General features: G+C 40.0%; 1 protein-coding gene across 5 annotated transcripts in view; it reads left to right on the forward strand.

Annotated features, from left to right (window-relative positions):
• The first annotated feature begins 912 nt into the window (after positions 1 to 912).
• Positions 913 to 21,131, forward strand: part of slit2 (slit homolog 2 (Drosophila)) — a 104,392-nt gene continuing 84,173 nt past the window's right edge. For all 5 annotated transcript variants that reach the window (XM_037533035.1, XM_037533036.1, XM_017715007.2 and 2 more), the window contains exons 1-4: positions 913 to 1,361; positions 2,571 to 2,642; positions 5,896 to 5,967; positions 10,016 to 10,087. In XM_037533035.1, the coding sequence (XP_037388932.1) occupies positions 1,198 to 1,361; positions 2,571 to 2,642; positions 5,896 to 5,967; positions 10,016 to 10,087 (380 nt within the window). In that variant the 5' untranslated portion in view covers positions 913 to 1,197. The remainder of the gene's footprint in view (positions 1,362 to 2,570; positions 2,643 to 5,895; positions 5,968 to 10,015; positions 10,088 to 21,131) is intronic.

Raw genomic sequence — 21,131 nt, forward strand, 5'->3', positions numbered from 1 at the left:
CCTTCCTGTTCCAACATGACTGCACACCAGTGCACAAAGCAAGGTGCATAAAGACATTGATGAATGAGTTTGGTTGGAAGAACTTGACTGGCCTGCACAGAGTTCTGACTTCAACCCCATAGAACACCTTTGGGATGAATTAGAGCGGAGACTGTGAGCCAGGCCTTCTCGTACAACATCAGTGTCTGACCTCACAAATGCGCTTCTGGAAGAACGGTCAAAAATTCCCACAAACACACTCCAAAACCTTGTGGAAAGCCTTCTCAGAAGAGTTGAAGCTGTTATAGCAGCAAAGGGTGGGCCGATAACATAATAAAGAATGCAATGTCACTCAAGGTCATATGCGTGTTAAGGCAGACGACACAATATATATTGTGTGCGTACTGGAATTTGTGCACCAATAAATTTGTGGTGCGGGTAGGTGTGTTCTAGTCAGTGGGGTTAGTGGGGTTCCAGTACACACACACACACACACACACACACACACACACACACACACACACACACTCACACACACACACTCATTATATATATATATATATAATTAGTATGTAAGTGTGTACAGTTAGATAGATTCATATTTCCTACTGCTTTTCTTTCTGTGCATATTCTCTCTCTCTGTTCATGTTTTCTTTTTTCTTGCTTTCTGTCTCTGCGCACCAGAAATTCTGTTTCTCTTCTCTTAGCTGAGAACTCAGTCTTTCTCTTTCTCTCTCAGCTCGTTCTCTATCTTTCACTCGCGTTCTCTCTCTCTCTCTCTCTCTCTCTCTCTCGCTTCACTTTCTCCGTGCTCCGTTTAGGCTGAATGAAGCAGTGGGCGGGTCGGTGGGCGGAGTCGGGGCGGAGCCGGTGGGCGTGTCCGCGCCGCTGAGAGATTGTGTGTGTGAGAGTGTGTGGTCAGTGTGCGTTGAGCGTGTAGGGCTGCAGGAGCGGCGCTCGAGCGGAACTCTACCGGTGACCGGAGCTTTAACACACGGGCGCGTGTGCGATCTTCACCGCGTGATTCCGCAGGAATGGCCGCGTGAGCAGAATCTGCAGCTGAAGCCCGGAGAGTGCGTACACACAGGAGCGCGTGCGTTTGCGTTGAGAGTTCGCGCGCGGAGTTTCGTGCTGCAGGAGCGCGCGCGGGAGCGTGTACTGTGCAGGAGCGCGAGCCCGGAGCCCCGCGCTGAGTCGCGCACAGCGCTGCAGGACCGCATGGCGCGCGCCTGGGTCGCGCCGCTGCTGCTCGCGCTGCTGGTCCGCGGGGCGCGCGCGCAGCTCTGCCCGCCACAGTGCACATGCGCGGGGCCCGCCGTGGACTGCCACGCGCAGGGACTAAGGAGCGTCCCGAGGGGCATCACGAGGAGCGCCGAGAGAATGTAAGGCACGCGCGCGCTGATAGATAGATAGCTAGATAGATAGATAGATAGATAGATAGATAGATAGAAGTTTATGATTAGTGGTTTCTGAATATTTGATCTTGAATCCTGGATCAGTAAATATTTTATGTTAAATGAATAAATCTGAAGTTCTGCTTGTAGAGCCACATTGTCCACTTTTCCTGTTTACACTGATTTGTATGGTTGTAAAACCCACCCAGGTTGTTAGTAGCCTCAGCATCCTTATTAACTCTACAGCCTCATCTCTCACCAAATCTGCTTCCTTCTTCTTTGCGATCCTCACTTTTTTTCTGAATACCAGTGATGCAAATTCTAGTCTAAGCCTTTATCAGCTCTCAATGTGATGATTGTAATTCCCTCTTTATCGGTCGTCCTGCTAAATGTTTCAGCAGACTTCAGTCTGTTCTGAGCTGGTGTTAAAGCACCAACGCACAAGCTGAGCACATCCACTACTGTTCTCCATAAGTTTCATCAAGGTCCTAAATTCTCTTTCACTCTTCAAGTTTCTCTGTCACCAGTCTTTTGTTAGATCCTTCAAATCTCTGCTGGAGACATTTTCATCTCAACACTGTTCTTCTTCTGCTTTTTGTTATGTATACAAATTCACTGATTTCTCTGTAAATGGAACAAACAAATACATAAAAACTGCTGGGGTCAATTTAAGATCAGAGCATCAACATCAACCTGACAGTACAGCAGAGTCCTCACGTCCTAACTGCTCTAGGAAATCTCCACACCTCCTTTTAGACACAGCATAACAGACAGGAGCAAAACACTCAACTTTATCTCTTTATACCTTCCTAGACGCCTCTAAACTCCAGTTCACACTTCGTTAGTGCTTTCTACCCTTCGTTAGTGCTTTCTACCTAGTGCTTTTATTCACTCTCTACTTCATTTCACTCCTCCATATTCCTTTTTTCCTGCCCTTTTCCATGCTCTTCTCTGGTCCTCTCTTCCCTTCTATTTGTCATTGGTTAGAGGGCTCATTTGCCAATATTGTTGTGTTCTGCAGTGTCAGTATTCGAAAGTCTAACATTGAGAGAGTTAATGTGTTTTGCAACCTCACTGACTGCTGTTCTTCACTGAGCATTATTAACATGACACTCATAGCATCGCAGTTTTTTATGTGTATGTTATTCCTAGCTGTGACCTCTGTACTGACCACTGTCATCTCCTGTGTGTTTACAGTGACCTCAACAATAATAATCTGACTAAAATCACCAAGGCTGATTTTGCAGGGCTCCGACACTTACGGGTGCTGTAAGTACAAACTTTTTCTGTACATTCACGTCACTCATGGTCAGCAAGATCGCGACCTACATTATAAACAATGTGTAACAATCACTGCCCTGTGATGGACTGGCGACCTGTCCAGGGTGCATCCTGCCTTCTGTCCGATGACTGCTGGGAGAGGCTCCAGCACCCCCCAGAAGGAGAAGCAGCTTAGAAAATGTGTGTGTGTGTGTGTGTGTGTGTGTGTGTGTGTGTGTGTGTGTGTGTGTGTGTTTGTGTGTAGGCAGACAGCCAGATAGACGGATAGATGGGGAGACATATAAATATAGATATATAGATAGAAAGACAGATAGATACGTTTATAGACAGACATAATTAGCCCTGAAGGAAATTGTATTAATCACACAAATATTAAGAGGAGCTGTGAACTTTACAGAGTTTACAGCTCTATGGGTTTACAGATGTGCCCTATTATGCTGTAAGAAAGCAGAATGGAGGCCTTTTAATCAGGATCAGAACCTATAACTAAACATTGGTGAGGAATGTTTATGCTCGTATTAAAAAATATGAAAGTTTTAAAGCTCTTTGTGGCCTGTACCGACAGTATCGGTTTGAATGTCTCCATCCAACACTTTTCCATCTTTATGCTGTTGTGTGAGGGCATGTCATTGAAACAAAGCTGCTGCTGCAAACCAAAATTCTTCAAAACTACTGAAAAACGTCTACATAATATACTAAATGTTTATTGTTGCAGGAGGTAAAACAGTTCACTTGTAACACAACAGAGAAATAAAGAGAGAGAGAAAGCGGTTAAGCTGGTTTGGAGAGTGCGGTGTAGTGATTCTAAAACTCAGGATTGGGTAAACAAGCCTCAGACAAAAGAGTTTATTGTAGAGTTGGTTTAGGCTGTAAAAGAGAAAGAAAGAAGTAAAGGGAGAATTTGCATACTCCTTTGTGCATGAATATTCAGTTAGAATGGAGTGTTAGTATGTGTATGTGTGTGTGTTAGACAGAGATGCACAGAGGAATCGTGTAAGAACAAGCTTACTGTCCTGTTCCAGAGGTTAGAGTTTCAACTATTCAACAATTTTCAACAATTCACACCTCTCTCTCTCTTTCTCCCTCTCTCTCTCTCTCTCTCTCTCTCTCTCTCTCTCTGTCTCTCTCTCTCTCTCTCTCTCTCTGTCTCTCTCTCTCTCTGTCTCTCTCTCTCTCTCTCTCTCTCTCTCTCTCTCTCTCTCTCTCCTCTGTATGAATTCCCCCAGTAAGTAAACTTGGAATGACACTGATTGTAATTCTGTTCAGGAGAGAACAAACAGCCTCTGAATGAAGCTCAGAATCATTTGTCACATGAGTGCATATGTGCTTGGAGTATTTGTGGTATTTGGTGCAGAAATTTAGCAGCAGCAGCTTTAATCCAATAACAGATGAGCACAATGGTATAAATGTGTAAAACTGAAAACTTGAAGAAGTGAATTACTAGAAACATTCTTACTCTATCACTGCCAATCTTGGATTATCAATCCTAGTCTCATCTCATAGTTATGAGTGCAGGCCCGAGTGTTCGGAAAAAAAATTTGACACGATCTCCAACAAACCCTGCAAATATTCTGTCCAACCCAGAGCACCATGTTCTCAACCTGACATCTGAATCTGACCTAGATGCTGGCTTGACAGAATTCTGTCTGAACTTGGTTGTAGATTAAAAAAATCTTTGACTGTTGCCAGGTAAAATACAGTCTAAACCCGCTGCAACTCAACAGAGTCTGACAGAGTCCCAACAAAATACAACCTGAACTTAACTTTAAACTGAACTTAACCCTTTAGGATTTTGTCTGAAACCGACTGTAGCGTGATAAGATTCTTTCTGAACCTAATTGTAGACTGACAACATTCTGTCTCAACCTGACTGTAGACCAAAATAATTCGGTCTGACTGTAGACTAACAAAATTCTATCTCAACCTGACTGTAGACAAACATAATTCTGTCCGACTGTAGACTGACCGAATTTTGTCTGACTGTAGACTGACCTAATTTTGTCTGACTGTAGACCGACAAAATTCTGTCTGACTGTAGGCTGACCAAATTCTGTCTGACTGTAGGCTAACCAAATTCGGTCTGACTGTAGACTGACAAAATCCTGCCTGAACCAGACTGTAGATCAACAAAATTCTGTCTGAACTCAAATGTAGACTGACAAATTTTTGTCTGAACTCAACTGTAGACCAATAAATTTCTGTCTGAACTGGAATGTAGGCCGTCAAATTTCTGTCTGAATTCAACTGCAGCCCCACAATATACTTTCTGAACTACACTGTAGCCTGACAAAATTCTGTCTGAATGCGACAGCTTCATGTGATGCAAAATTAGGGTCAGTGTCAGAGTCAAGGTTGTCATTGATGTTCGGGTCAGTGATGGGGTCAAGATCATTTTCAGTGTAAAGATGTAAGGGTCAGGGCTTTGATAGTGCCACTAAAACAGCTGGACTTTCAGCTTTATCTATCAGTCAGATGTTTATTGTTAAAACCCAGACCCTCTCATTAGATTGAGTGAAAATCTTGTGAAAATCTTGCTCTAAATGTAAGTATTTTGATATGATTTGATGGTGTTCTACAACTTCTTGTGAGGTTGAATGGGATTTTTTTTACCAGCATTTTGTAAATCACACCTAATTTGTTTGTTTAATCAGTTGGTCTCAGTCTTCAAACAATTGATTAGTTAAATGAGATGCCTTCCTGATTGGTTCAAATGACAACCTGCAGCCCTTTGCAGATAAGACTGGTGACCCCTGCAGTAAAGATGCACTGCAGAAAACCTATTTGAATCTACAATCTACTTGAATCTAAATTTCTCAGAAAATTTCACCATAATTAGGTACTTAAATAAAGTAATTTAGTGAAGTGAGTCTTAGTGTAGACACTAAAGAATTCTTTACAGTGGTGGTGATAAGAACTAGTGGCCACCAGTGAATCTACATGTATTTTTTGAGTATTTATATCTAATGTATATGATGGTAAAATATTGTATTTTTCGTAAAAATAAATTAAGTATATAAAAATACATTTTCTTGGGGACTATTTTCCACATAACACTGCCAAAAAATGTTTTAGACCAAAACCTTATTAAAACTATCATAAAACATATATCAGATATCAGGCAGTGTATTTATAACCATTTCATATGAAAAATGTTCTGTGAGGGAGCTATTAGAGGTGTGTGTGTGTGTGTGTTGTCACACTGAGGGGTGTTTTCTCACTGTGTATTTGTGTGTGCACGCAGGCAGCTGATGGAGAACAGGATCAGTGTGATTGAGAGAGGAGCGTTTCAGGACCTGAAAGAGTTGGAAAGACTGTAAGTCCACACTTTGAACTTTCATGACTATTTACTGCTGCTTGTCTTGCTACACTCATGAAGACCAAATGTCCTCAGAATAACCAGACAAGGTGAGATATTATAACAGGACAAGTGAGGACATTAATAAAGGCACTCTTGAAACTTGAAAACATGCAATTTCATCTTTTTTTGGAAAAACAAAAGAGCAGAAAGATCACTTTTTAGTTGCTGAAGTTGGGGTTAAGTTGGATGTAGATGTAACTGTTGTACTATTTGGCCACAGTAATACAGTCTGTTGAAGTCCTCACAAGTATAGTAAGACTAACGCGTGTTGTCTGACAGCCAAGTTAGCCCTAAGGGAGGATTTGAGAGTGACAGTGGAAGCTGGAATTACGCACTTTAACCCCTCACCACTTCCCCCATCACTTTCTCTCACTCTCCCCCTGGCTCTACTCCTCTACTCCTATACTTCGCCTATTCTTCTCTACTTTATTTTACACTATTTTACTCTATTTTACTGATCTGCCCATTTTCTCCTCTACTTCTTTTCTACTGTATTCATCTATTTCTTTATTCCCCTGCTTATCTGGTCCTATATTCCTTTACTCCTCTACGTCTCCACTCGTTTTCTATTCGACTTCTCTGCTCCTCCTTTGTTCTTTTATTCCTCCACTCTATTCTGCTCTACTCATTTTCTCCATCTCTGCCTCTCTACTGGTCCTTTATTTTTTTCACTTCTCTACTCCTTTACTTCTCTGCTCCTTTTTTACTCTACTCTTCTACCTCTTGCCTACTGTACTCATCTACTCTGCTCTATACTTCTGCTCATTTAGTATTTTATTCCTCTACTCATTTTCTGCTCTACTCCTCTGCTCCTTATTCACTTATTCCTTTTACTCCCTTACTCCTTTACTCCTTTACTCCTACTTTTCTACCTCCACACTGTGGTGTAGTTTGCGCTGCAGTGTTCATATGTCATGTTTTGCATTTGTGTTATTTTGTGTGTGTGTGTGTGTGTGTGTCTGGTAAATGGCTCTTTATGGTGATAACTGCGAGAATGAAGGCACTGCATAAGTGCTTAGCGGTGAAGCTAAAGTCAGTGTGTAAGATCAATCCTGCTGTGCAGTGAGCAAAAGTGTTCAGCCGGCCGACCAGCGCGGGGTCCGCATAGCAGAGAGGATTACACACACATACACACTTTAAAAACTCTTCATAAACACGTGCAGGAGTGTGTGTGTGTGTGTGGGTGGGTGGGTGTGTGTGTGTGTGTGTGTGGTGGGGGGTGTTTAGGTATTGGGTGTGACGACCCCCTGTGGGGAGGAAAAGTGGAGGCTCTGTTCCACACATACACACACACACATCGTCACGGCTAGCTGACTGTGAGAAATGCAGTCAGGTATAAAGTAAAGCTTATAGAAAGAAACTCATAGATCTGTTCAATCTCTATGTCTCCGTCTCTCTCTCTCCCTCTCTCTCTCTCTCTCTCTGTCTTCCTGTCGCTCTCTTCTAGAACTTTCTGCCTTCTGCTTCTTCTTATTCTCTTTCTTTTTTCCATACTTCCTTTACCTTCCAACACACACACACACACACACACACACACACACACACACACACACACACACACACACGCACACACACACACAAACATTCTTTCTGCTGTAGATGGTTTCTCTGGTGTTATTAGTGTTTTTATTGGCTGGTCTACACTCGTTCATGTGTGTAACTCTTTACACCCCAAAACCCCACTTACAGCACAATGTGGAGTGACACTGAGGAACACTGACTCACTCACAGGACACATTATTGGAAACACCTAGATTATAATCTAATAAAGTGGCCAGTGAGTGGAAGCACAAGATAGGTGTCCATAATAAAGTATACGGTGAGAATATATATGAGCAGGTGATAGACAGTGTGTAGGTGTGAGTCTATTTCAGGGTGCTGATCTTATTCCCTTTAAACGTGTGTGTGTGTGTGTGTGTGTGTGTGTGTGTGTGTATGAGCGCAAGAGAGAGTGTTTCCTGAGGGAGTCTGTTCTCTTCTGGGTTCTGAACGAGGGGCCTTTTAGCCGCTGTGCTGCATCGTTACTATTTTATCACTCATCAATTATTTAATCAGGATGACGTAAAGCAGCAGCTAAAGAATGATGTCATCATCACTTGCGCTTCTGTGTGTGTGTGTGTGTGTGTGCGTGTGAAGTTTAGAGTTTGTTTTAAATAAAGCACATGCTGTTAGAAAAAAAAGTTTACAGAAACACAAACACACTGAATCTCATGAATATTCATTATATGTGGTGTATATGCACTGATTATTATGCATATATTATAGAACACTACATGTAAAATAATGAGTAAGAATATTGATCAGCTTCTTGCCAACTGAAAAGAGAGAGAGAGAGAGAGAGAGAGAGAGAGAGAGAGAGAAACAGCAAGAGAGAGACACGAAGAATAGCTGAATTTTATTAACTATGCAACTATGTTAACTTATTTAGTAATAAATGTAATTTATAGGCACATTAAATCTAAGAATTAACTGAGCTTCTGTTGTGTGTGTGTGTGTGTGTGTGTGTGTGTGTGTGTGTGTTGGGGGGGGTTCTGTTTGTTTTTCCCACATCTGTTTTTCCGGCCGGCTTTGTCTGAGAGAGAGAGAGTGTGTGTGTGTGTGTGTGTGTGTGTGTGGGTGTGTGTGTGTGTGTGTGTGTGTGTGTGTGTGTGTGTGTCGCACAGTGACTGTCTACTAGACAGACAAACACACACACACACACACACACACACACACACACACACAGTTGTGCAGAGCTGAGTTTTAAAGTTTTAAACATTACTTTTTGAAAACCTTTTTGAAATGTACATTCAGCTTCTGGGAGGTTTTACACTTTTATTCCCTCTAAATTCATTTACGCCTGAGTGTGTAGAACAAACTGATTTAGGTTTTAAACAAATATGAACAGATAAAAATCTAATTGTATACATCATATTTGAACTTCAAAAGATGTTAACTGTAATATTCCAAAATGAAAACGATGCTAGTAGAAATTAAATATTAGCATGTTGGCATTTCCTTCTTATTAGTAAAAATTATGCAGCTTTTTCACAGACACGTTTTTGTCTGGGTTTATAGAGAAGAATATAAAGCTGTGTGTGATTTAGCTCCAAAATATCTTACAGACTGTTTGAAGTGTTACAGTCTCTAGGACCATTTGCAGTTCAGCTGGTGGTGGATGTTTTTCTTATGTAGCTTCTAAACTCTGGAATAGTGTATTAGGAACACAAGGCCTGAAATCAAATATTCCACTTGTTACTTGTAATAAAAGGACTTTTTATTTTTAATTTTAAAATTCTTATTTGGTTTATATTATTTTGTAGTTTAATATTATTATTATGGTGTTAATATTTTTATCAGTGCTAATGCTTTTCTACTATTTGATTAATCAGTATTTCATACCACTTACATAGCATCTTCTGTGTGTTTTATTCTTTATGATTGTAGTTTTATTTTTGTCTGATTTATATGTAAAGCATTTTGATATTTTGGATGATGAACGGTGCTATATAAATAAAGCTTATTGTTTTCATTATTATTAGTTATTATTCCCTTTTTTGCTTTGTTAAGGATTTCTGTTCTGAAGGATTCTGTTCTCTAAGGATTCTTAAATTCTAAAATTTTAGCTTGTGACAAGTTTCAATAATTCAGTAATTTCTGATTATTTCTTATTTGTGAAAATGTAATTGTTAATTTAATATTAATATTAATGTTAAACATTAAAGTTGAATTCTTACATGTAATAAAGTTTACATATAGGAACTTTTGCATTTACCAATTAAACTTTCAGTTTACTAATTCATTTTATATTCGATAAGCAATAATATCATTTGATTAGTCAGCACAAGCACATAATCCCAAAAAAGGAAATGATTTGGTCCAAATAATGTCACATTATTGATTCAGCAGTGTGTGTGTGTTGTGTGTATGTACTCTAAATTGTAATGTTTCAGTATAACCTCAGTATTTTATCCATATGATAGAGCTGGAGTGTGATTTCAACTTTCTCTCTGTTTCTTTGCAGGAGATTAAACAGGAATAATCTACAGGTTTTACCAGAACTGCTGTTTCTTGCAACAACTAAACTCTCCAGACTGTGAGTGCAGTTTCATCTACATCACTTTACTCCTCCTTTACTTTACTTCTCCTTTAGTCCCCTTAATCCCTCACTTTACTCGTTGTCTACTCAATTACTCCTCCTTTACTCCCTCACTTTACTGTTTATTCCTTCACTTTATACGTCCCCTGCTCACTTCTTTGTTCCTCCTTAACTCCCTTACTTTACTCCTTTTGTTCCTTCAATCTACTTATCCTCTACTCCCTCGCTTTACTCTTCCTCTACTCCTTCTCTTTATTTCTCTTTTATTCTGTCACCCTTTATTCCTTCACTGAACTCCTTTTTGCTCCCTCAATTAACTCCTCTTTAACTCCATCACTTGTCTTTTGCTCCCCCTCTTGCACTTTACCCCACCTTTACACCCTCACATCTGACTTCATTCCTCCTCCTTCTCCTTTCTTCTTTCCTTTTCCTCACTCATTTTCCTTCTCCCTCCTTCCTCTTCACCATCTTTACTTTTCTCTTCCTTTCCTCCTTCTCTTTTTCATTTTTCTCCTTTTCTCATCCCCTTGTTTCTCTCCCTAGTCCTTTACCTCTCCACCATTTCTCTTTCTCTTTTCCTTTTCTCTTGTCTGCTTCTTTTCTTCCCTCTTTCCTTTTCCGCTTTTTCTTTTTTTCTCTTTTTTTTGTCTCCTGTGCTGTGTCGGTATTGTGTGCTGGGTAGTTGGTGTATATCTGAGGCGGATGCTGTTGATGAAGATGTTGTTGATGATGATGATGATGTAAGGCTGTATTGAGTCTTTCTCTTTAATGTTGTGTTGGTGGAAAAGGTTCTGCGGACTGGAGTTCAGTTCTCTCCTGATAATGACTCTTTGTTACACTAATCACTGATAACAGTCATTCATCTCCATCTGTAACGCCATTAAACTGAGAGTCACTGAGAATGTGAATGTGTCAGTTATTTATGAGGATTTTATGGGTAATTTTGTCAAAATTCAGTTGGATTCAGTGTTTCAGCCAAACTCTCCTCCTAGAACGTCTCTCAGTGTTTTGTGTGTATGTGTGTGTGTGTATGTGTGTGTGTGTGTAATTGAGTTATGGTGGATTTTCTGAGCTCAGCAGTGAGAGACCCAGACCACCAACAGAACATTAAATTAAACAGATCCACAATAAAACATCTGTTACAGACAGTGCGACAATGAGACAGTGAGAGAGAGAGAGAGAGAGAGAGAGAGAGAGAGAGTATGACAGAGGCAAAATGAACAGAGTGAGAGAGAGAGGGGAGAAAGTACAGATACAGAGAGGGAGAGAAATGAAAGAGGGAGAGAAACGGCGAGAGAGAGAGAGAGAGCGAGAGAGAGAGAGAGAGAGAGAAGGGAGATAAGAAAGGCAGAGAGTTGTACAGGGAGAAGAAAAAGAGAAGGAATAAAGAGTAAAAGGAAAAAAAGAGTTAAAAGCTTTTTACGGTTAGAAGAGTTGTAGGACTCTAAAGGAGGAACTGAGCATCACACACAGTTGAGAGGTTTGTGCTGATTAAATTACTCAGCATTCTCTGCACCTGTGCTCAGTGTTCACCTCTTTCATCTCTCCATCCACTCTCTCTCTTTTTATCTTTCACTCAGTACCTTTCTTTCTTTCTTTCTTTCTTTCTTTCTTTCTTTCTTTCTTTCTTTCTTTCTTTCTTTCAGTCTGATCTGTGTTGATGCTAATGTGAGTGGATGGTGTGTGTGTGTGTGTGTGTGTGTGTAACGTTCTAGGAGGTCCAGTGCTGTTGTTTTGTTCGTCATGCGAGGGGGTGGGGGTGGTCGTTGGGGTACCCCACTGATCCTGACTGTTGCTGTAGAAGCGCTGTTATTTCTACCCATTGAATGCAGACGGACAAAGTCTGTTCAGAAAAAGTGTCTTAATAACTTCCAAATAACTAGTTTGTGTCAAGTTTTGATTTAATATAGTGTTTGTGTTGAGTTAATATAGGGTTAGCATTAGTATTAAGTTAGTGTTAATGTGGAATTAGTGTTGAGTTAGCATTGATTAAGAGTAGAGTTAATATGCTGTTTGTGTTGAGTTAAAATAGAGTTAATGTTGAGTTGATATATACTTGGTGCTGAGTTAACATGGTCTTAGTATTATGCACTTAGTGTTGAGAACATGGTCTCGGTGTTGAGTTTATATGGAGTTATTGGTGAGTTAATATGGAGTTAGTTTTAAGTTAGCGTTGAATAATGCATTGAGTTTGCATTGAGTTAATGTAGATTTAGTGTTGAGTTCATTTGGAGATAGAATTGAGTTATTATAATTGAGTTAAAATTGAATTTGTATTCAGTTAGTCTAGTTAATTAATCTAATACTTATTAAATACTTTAGATCATTAGTATTTGTATAATTCAGAAAATGCACAATAATACATTTAGTGTGATGAATGTTAACAGTAAGTGTGGGTGTGTGTGTACGTGTGTGTGTGTGTGTGTGTGTGTGTGTGTGTGTGTGTGTGTGTGTGTGTGTGTGTGTGTCGGGGTACTGCAGTCTCCATTATGCCTCATTCAGTTACTCAGGCACTACAGGAATTCCCCCAGAATGGCGTGTGTAGCTTTTATTGAAGCCGTCAGTGGTCGTTAAGACAAATCAAACAGATTATAGAGCTGTAAGAGAGTGTGAGTTTGTGTGTGTGTTCAGGAGGTGTGCTATAGTAGATGTTTTGGAAAGCATTGAACTTGCACCAATTGGGAGATTTTGAAGTTCTTTGAAGTTTTTTGGGAGAAGTGTTATTCCTTTAACAATAATCAAACCACGAAAGGAAACATGAAAACCTCTAAACATTAAATACAAAATCATGCATTCTGGTAGCAAGCAGAAAACTTCAAAACATGAAATAAGTGAAACACTTTCAGACATGAGCAGCTGATACTAACAACACGCCATGATCTTCAACAATGAGCCTTTCAGAAAATTACAATCTGCATGGACGCCAAGCTCAGATGCTCAGCTCTCAGAACATTTCACACTGAGAAGTTTTACAGAACTATTACAGAGTTATAAAACTCAGGATTTCCCAGAATCTTTCAGGCTAACAGGTTTCAGCTGCGACCCTCAGCTAAAGCCAAAGAGTGCCAATTGCACAGCACTGACCAAATAAAAGAGCTTAAGTATTATTTTATCTCACAAACCCAAAGAACTTGATCTGATCCTTCTCCTGTGTGAAAATAGTTTTTGAAGGCTTTGATGGATCTCTGGAGAAAGTGGAGCAGTGTTTGATTTTCAGTGGTATTATCAAATTTATTCAGCATGTTTTTACACTGGATTTATCAGTAGATTTGTCATTTTTCAGTGTAAGTTGCTCTCATCATCCCAATGTGAAATACAGACTCTGGGTCTCTCTCGGTCTGTAAGTGATAGGAAGCCAGCTAAACAGTACTTCACGGTGATGGGTGTGTGGTGGGGCCGTTTCTGAGTTCAGACACAAATGAGTTTGTTTTTAAAGGTTATACAGCCAGTAACTGTGCTGATAAATAAGTATTAACTAAGTATACTTTGTTTAAAGTGCTAAACTTTGGGCTTTTGGTAACTGAATTTTGTCTGAAATAAAAAGTAATATGGATTAGGTAAGTTAGGCTGATTAACAGGTGATATAATGAGCAGATCTCAACTTTTTTAAGGAAACAAGAGTTTGGGTGGGTTTTGAAGGGCAGTACTAAATGTTTGGGTTAATGTTTGTGTTCTCGGTTGGTTGGGTTGATGCTTGAGTTTGGAGTTTGGATTAATGTGTGAATTTGAATTTGGAGTTTGGATTGATATTTGGGTTTGTAGTTTGGGATAATGTTAGGGTTTGTAGTGTAGGGTTGATGTTTGGGTTTAGGTTTGGATTTATGTTTGGGTTGATATTTGGGTTTGGAGTTTGAGTTGATGTTTGGGTTTAGGTTTGGGTTTGGATTGATGTTTGGGCTTAGGTTTGGAGTTTGAGTTGATATTTGGGTTTGGAGTTTCAGTTGATGTTTGGCTTTAGGTTTGGGTTTGGATTGATGTTTGGGCTTAGGTTTGGAGTTTGGAATGATATTTGGGTTTGGAATTTGGGTTGATGTTTGGGTTTGGAGTTTGGGTTGATGTTTGGGTTTAGGTTTGGAATGATATTTGGGTTTGGGGTTTGGAGTTTGGATTTAGGTTTGGAGTTTGGGTTGATGTTTGGGTTTAGAGTTTGGGTTGATGTTTGGGTTTGGAGTTTGGGTTGATGTTTGGGGTTGAAGTTGAAGGTTTTGGTGTATATTTGGACTGTAGTGTGGAAACTGTGCTCACGGAGAGAATGTCACTTATGTTCTTCTGTTTAATCCTCACAACAAATGCAGACGAGTCAAACTGTTTACCTCCCAGTCTGTGTGTGTGTGTGTGTGTAGGTGTGTGTGTGTGTGTGTGTTTACTGAGCCCGGCGTTTCCTAGGTCACGGGGCTGTAGAGGGTCCGGCTTTTGTCCGCAGAGTGGACGCTTAACCTCCGTCGTGTCGGCTCACAAGACGCGCACACACACACACACACACACACACACACACACATTGGAGGGGGGTTCTGAGCTCTGTCTGTTCACACGAGATGGTGGGAACAGGTTTGGAATTAAAGAGAGCGAGTGGAGAAGTGCTGCAGTGCCGCCGGTGCAAAGTGTAGCATTATGAGGAGTGCGTGTGTGTTTTAATTTCCTTCGTAGTCAGGTTTTAATGAAGATAGTGTTTATAGCCTGTTGCCATGGTGACAGTTTGACCTATAGAGGCCTCTCCCTGTCAGATGCCTGTGTGTGTGTGTGTGTGTGTGTGTGTGTGTGTGTGTGTGTGTGTGTGTGTGTGTGTGTGTGTGTGTAAATCCTTTGAAGAGCAGAATGTCGTGTGTGAAGTATTCAGAAGCAGCAGCAGAAGTTGACGAAAAAGCTTTAGAGAAACAGCAGGAAGTGGTCACTGTACTGGAGACTAAACTCTGGCCGCCGGTCACAGTTTGGGTTTAGATTCTCTCTGAAGCCTTTTTCAGACACAGGTACGTTTACCTTTGAATTTAATGGTAATTAAATGGAAAACATGAGACCCAGTATAACGTCTGGGAATGTATGTGTGAACAGAAGCTGCTACAAAAATCATCAGTCCCATTTCAGGCTTGCATGCAAAGAAAAAATTCATCTCGTGCCAAAAAGTTTGGTCAGTCTTTGTTGATCTCACACCGACTATGCCTTGAAAGTTTACCTCCTGTAATAAAATCCTGTAATATTACTCTCCCGTGTAAGTCAGCATGTTGTTCTCAGGTGTTGTGCCGTATCCTGTCTCCCGACAGAATCTGACTCCCCTTCACGTGCATGCTTCAAATTACAGTGCCAGTTTTAGTTATTTACTCATGCAGACATAGAAATTGTGTGTGGTGGAATGCAATGGGGAGTTGGATTCTGTATCTTTCAGCTCGTCAAGGAATACACATGTATATGAGGGGAGCTCACAGCGTGCTTTGTATTTACAACAGTAGTGTAAAAGTGAAATACACTCTGCAACTTTGCTACATTGCTACTGACTATTAGCATTCTAGCATACAGAGTTGCATCCTTTAGTTTTAATGCTGTAGCTTATCTGTTTTCAGCACTGTTGTCACGATTGGCCCCTCCCAGTCCATGTGCATTTGTTTTAGTCTAGTCCATGTGCTTTTTGTTTTGATCCCAGTCCGGCCCCTTGTTTGGTTACTCCGCCCCGATTGTTCCTACCTCTGTTTCCACATGTGGCTTGTGATCCCTAGTTAGCCCTCATTTAAGCCCTATGTTTTCCCCTGTGTGTTTGCAGGTCTTTGTTTGTCATTAGATGTTTGGCTGGTCTTTCTTTAGATATACTGTTTGGTTCTATTGTTTGGTGTTCTTAGTTATGTCTGTCCACCCTAAGCTTGATATTGATTATTGGAACCTGGACTGGCTCGACCACGACCCTGGATTTGCACACAATAAAAGTCACTTATCTCAGCGTATGCGTCTGTCTCCTCGCTCCCCGGCGTTACACACTGCCTGATGGGTGGGGGCTGTTAGAGGTCCAAGAATTAGTATAGTGCTAAGTGCATGCATAAATCATCACTCACTTTCCTCAAACCACATGGAGTGATCTCTAATAGACTTATGTTAAAGGTTTAGGGGTTAGGATTCAAATGTTTATGGGTTAGAGTTAAAGGTTTAGGATTAAGCATTTTACAGTTATGGTTAAATGTTTGGGGGGAGAGGTTGAATGATTAGAGTCATAGGTTAGTGTTTAGAGTTTAAGGGTTTATGGGCTTCAGTTAAACATTCAGGGGTAGGGTTCAAGGTTTAAGAATTAGACTTGGGGTTAGAGTTTAGGGGTTAGTTTTTAGGGTTTAAGGGTTTATGGGCTGAAGTTAAAGGTTTAGGATTAGGTTAACGGTTTAGAGGTTTGGGTTAGATTTAAGGGTTTAAGGGTTAGGGATTAGAATTAAGGGTTTAGGGCTTAGTTCTAAAGCTTTATGGTTCAGACATTAAATTTAAGGGTTTAGAAGTAAGAGTTTAGGGTTTAGGATTTGGGTTTGAGTTTAAGGGTTTATGGGCTAGAGTTAAAGGTTTAGAGTTTAGAGTTTAGGGGTCTATAGGCTAGAATGAATGGGTTGGGGTTATAGTTAAGTTTTATATTGGAGGTTAAGGGGTTATATTGGGGTTTAGGGGTTAGTGTTTAAGAGATGGAGATAAAGTTTTAGAGGTTATAGTTGATGATTTAGTGATTAGAGTTTAAGGGGTAAGGTTTAGGGTTTTAGGATAAACTAGTCCAGTTTGACACAGTATAGCCCTGATGTACTTTACTGAATAACAGTTCAGTCTCCTTCTTTGTTTCTGTCTGTTTCAGTTCCCTGTTTGAGTTATGCAAGGTCATGTCAAATATGTCAGGAAATTAAAGTAAATTATGAGTCTGTTCCTGTCGGCTGATTCAAATACCACCATCTGTCTGTACACACGCACACACACACATACACACACACACACACACACACACACACACACACACACACACACACACACACACACACACTTTTGTTTTTTTGTGTAAACTGAACATATATGAAAGTTGTTCTTATTGAGAGTTAATGTTAGATATTATTTTATTATTACTTACACACACAAAGCACTACCTGAGCAGTGTGTCATGGTGTGTTTCAGCCAGAGTGTCTCTGGTTCTGGCGCACAGTAAGATACAGCATTGAGGGAAACCACTAGAACTGTGTTCTACTGCTCGTGATTCCATATTAATCCAAATCGCGTTTTAATTTATTACGTTTAGTAACTGTACTTATTTCGTATTTAATTATCACTGTTACATTCATTTTGATGTTTCCAAAAGTTTAGGACACTCCAGCCAAATGAAAAATTCAGCCATCTCTGCAACTGTTGTAAACATGACTAGCCTCCTACAATAGAACTGCTTCAGTGTCTCTATAGAGAAATTTTCTGTTTTAAAGACTAGGAAAATGCCCCTTCTGAAGATGTGTGTTGAAGGTTGGAGGAGGAGGACTATGCCTTCTTCATAGAAGAAATATGCCTTCTTTGCCTTCCTCATGCAGGAACCTCCTTTAATTTGAGAAAGTAGAAAGATGTACTCTATTTACAAAAAATGTTAGGAGTTACACTAATGCTAGCTTGATTGTATGTATTAACCAATAGCTAACCAAGCTGTCAGAACTGGGTGACACGACATGGATTCCCAAAGATTAAGGTTTGAGTCAGGGGTTAAAAAATGTTTAAGGGTTTAGGAGTAATGTTAGGGTTAAAGGTTTAAGATTAAGTGTTAAGGGGTTTGTTATGGTCAGAGTTTGGGGTTTATGATTCCAGGGTGTGGGTTAAATGTTTACGGCTTAATGGTTAAGCATTTATGGTGAAGAGTTTAGGGTTAAGGCTAGACACAATATGAAAATATAAATTATTAATTCTTATAAGGCTATACAGGGACACATCTTTGGTTTTAAGATGGAGTTCTCCTTTAATATCGCACTGTGTTTGTATGTGTGTGTGTGTGTGTGTGTGTGTGTGTGTATGTGTGTGTGTGTGTGTGTGTGTGTGTGTGTGTGTGTGTGATATAATGAAGGTGCCCAGTTTCTCATTTATGTGAGAATCGAAACTCTGGGCGTAACCTAGCAACCAGATTGGCTTCTTCATGCTCTTTACTTTCACCTTTCTAACACCACGGCAACCAGCATCATCGCCACGGTTACTGAGCACATCACCACGGTTACAGACAGAAGTATGCACATTCACTCATTACACAGTTTAATTACTGTATTACATCATTGATGACATCACAAACTCCACCAACTCACGTTTAACATGGAGAAAACAAAACACACACACACACACACACACACACACACACTTATTAACAATGTTGTGAGGGCATCACAATACCCAGTAACGTCACAGTAATGTGATTTTTTTTTTCTGTAATGTAGTGTAACACATTACAGTTTAAATTCATATAATCACAGTTACTGCCTTAATAACAATTATGATACTTGTCTTACTCAAATGAGAACAGTAGCATGAGTGTAGGAGGCTCCATAAACTCTGTCTGGTCATCTAATCATGTCAGTGTAAAACTGATGGATAGATATCTCCTTGCTGAAGGAGAGAATGACCCAATGCCATTTACATTCACAAACAGCTCTCTTAGATGTACACTTCACTCACAAAGGATTTATTTCAGCTGCTTTTGAAGTGATTCTACTAACTGTTTCTTTCAAATCATATACCAAAAGAATTGTTAGGTTTTCATTTGGTACAGATGTGTTTGGGTTTTAGGGAGTGACTCAGAAATAAAGTAGAGTACTGAGATTATTTTTGGCCCGTAATTAGTAAAGTAATTCATTACAGTTTGTGAGAAGTAATTAGTCATTTGCAATGGATCATTGTTTTTTTATAAGTAATGGCCCAACACTGTATGAGGCAGAGCTGAGCTACACCATGATCAGGAAACCAGAATGTTCAGTGGGGAATTGAATAATAGTGGGTTCAGCTGCAGCTCTGTCAGGGTTTAATAACTGTTTCCTCTTGTCTCCTTGGTAACATTATGTCTCTGTGTGGTTGTAATGACAGGGTTCCTGAGAGTGATTGACAGGTAATGATGCTCTTCACTTCACTGTCTTACAGTGTATTTATTCCCTAAAACTGATGTTTCTTATTGGAAATATATTGATGCATATGCTTAAATATATTGCTGTGCAATAATAAATGATATGACTCTTGTTGAAGTTTTAACATTTCTTTTTAAACTATCATTATTGTGGTCACTTAAGCCTCTACAACGCCCCCTCTGGTCCAACTCTGCATAACGCAGAGCTGTATTCAAGTATGACTCTACGACACAGTATGCAAATCAATCAACCAAAGTTCCTTTCACCTCATGGTCAAAAGTATGTAGACCTTCTCATCACCTATCTGAGCTCATTGGATGTCTCAGTCCAAAACCATGGGCATTATGGTGTTGTGGCTGTAACAGCTTTTCACAAGATGTTGGAATGTGTCTGTGGACATTTCAGTTAAAGGAGCATTTGCATTCAGGTCTTAATGAGAAGGCCTGGTTCACCTTCCAATTCATCCCAAAGGTGTTCAGTGGATGTGAGGTCAGGGCTGTGTGCAGGCCATTGGAGTTCCTTCACACCAAATTTGTCAAACCATGTCTTTATAAACATCTCCTCCTTACACAGGGGCACCATCATGCTAGAACAGGAAAAGGTCTTGGAAAACAGGAAAAGGCTGTTGACACAGTGTTGGTAGCATATAATTGTCAAAAATGTTATGCTCTTTTTATGCTTTAGCATTAATAATACTGTTCACTGGAATAAAGGGGCCGAGCCCAAACCCTGAAAAACAGGCTCAGACCATTATCCCTCCTTCACCAAACTTTACTGTTGGCAGTGTGCATTTCAGTGGGTAGTGCTTCTCTTGCATCCACCAAACCCACATTCATCCATTAGACTGCTACATACTGAAGCATGATTCATCACTGTAGAAAACATGTTTTCACTGCTCAAGAGTCCAGTAGCTCAATGTTTACTTTCCCACACTGGGCTTAACTGCAAGATGAGGTTCTGATATTACTATATATATGATCTATATGTTTGATATGACCTGTTGTCACTCATAGTATTGTGCCCATTCTGTTCATCCCTCCCTGTGTTCTTCTAATAAGTTTCTCTCTGCTTGTGGTCATGTGCTGAGACTAAAAGACAAATGAAACAGCCATGTACTGGTAAAGGTTCTAGTTGAATTAGAGGTGGAGTTTATATGAAACTAGGAAGGTGTCATTACTCATAAAAAATAAAAAAAAAAGCTCTAATGTACATTTGAGGCACAGCGTATTGTTCTCAGTACAGTATGTTCTCAGTGTGTCTGAAGTTAAAAGGACACTCCAGCCAAAATGTACATTTTAATCATCACTGCGCCTTCAACTGGAGCTAAACACTCAGTAGATCAGATCCTCAGTGATGAGCATAGTGAGCTGGGCGAGAACAGAACCAACCAGCTCCATATTTCACACAACAGTGGAATCACTTTAGGACATTCCTCTGTGTTGTTGAGTTTTTTCATCTACTAGACGCATGATCTCTCTCTGTTTCTGTCTCTGTCTCTGAATGAAAGCTACGTTCTGTTCAGTTGTTCTGTTCTGCCTTACACACTTATTTGTGCTCAGTCTATGTGTCTTAATCAACCTTAACTAATGTGAATTCTCTAATAACCCCCCGCCCCCTCTGTCTCTCTCTCTAGCCAATTAAATGGTATATAGCAAGAGTGTGTTTAAAAATTCTATAAAGTATGTGGTGGGTAGGCTCAAATGGTCATGGAGTCATTGAAGTCAGTGAAAGTGTAATGTCAGCATTTAGACGGATGTAGTCATAGTGATTGTGATATTGTGATGTAGTTGAAGTTATATTGTTATGCAGTTATAGTGATATAGTGATATGGTAGTGATATAGTGATAGTGTGATGCAATGATCGTGATGTAGTGATGTGATTTGGTAGCGATGCAGTTATGATGCAGCGATAGTGAGATACAGTGATAATGTAATGTAGTGAGGTAGTGATATAATGA

This window comes from Pygocentrus nattereri, chromosome 22 (assembly GCF_015220715.1).
Source record: "Pygocentrus nattereri isolate fPygNat1 chromosome 22, fPygNat1.pri, whole genome shotgun sequence".
NCBI classification, from domain to species: Eukaryota; Metazoa; Chordata; class Actinopteri; order Characiformes; family Serrasalmidae; genus Pygocentrus; species Pygocentrus nattereri.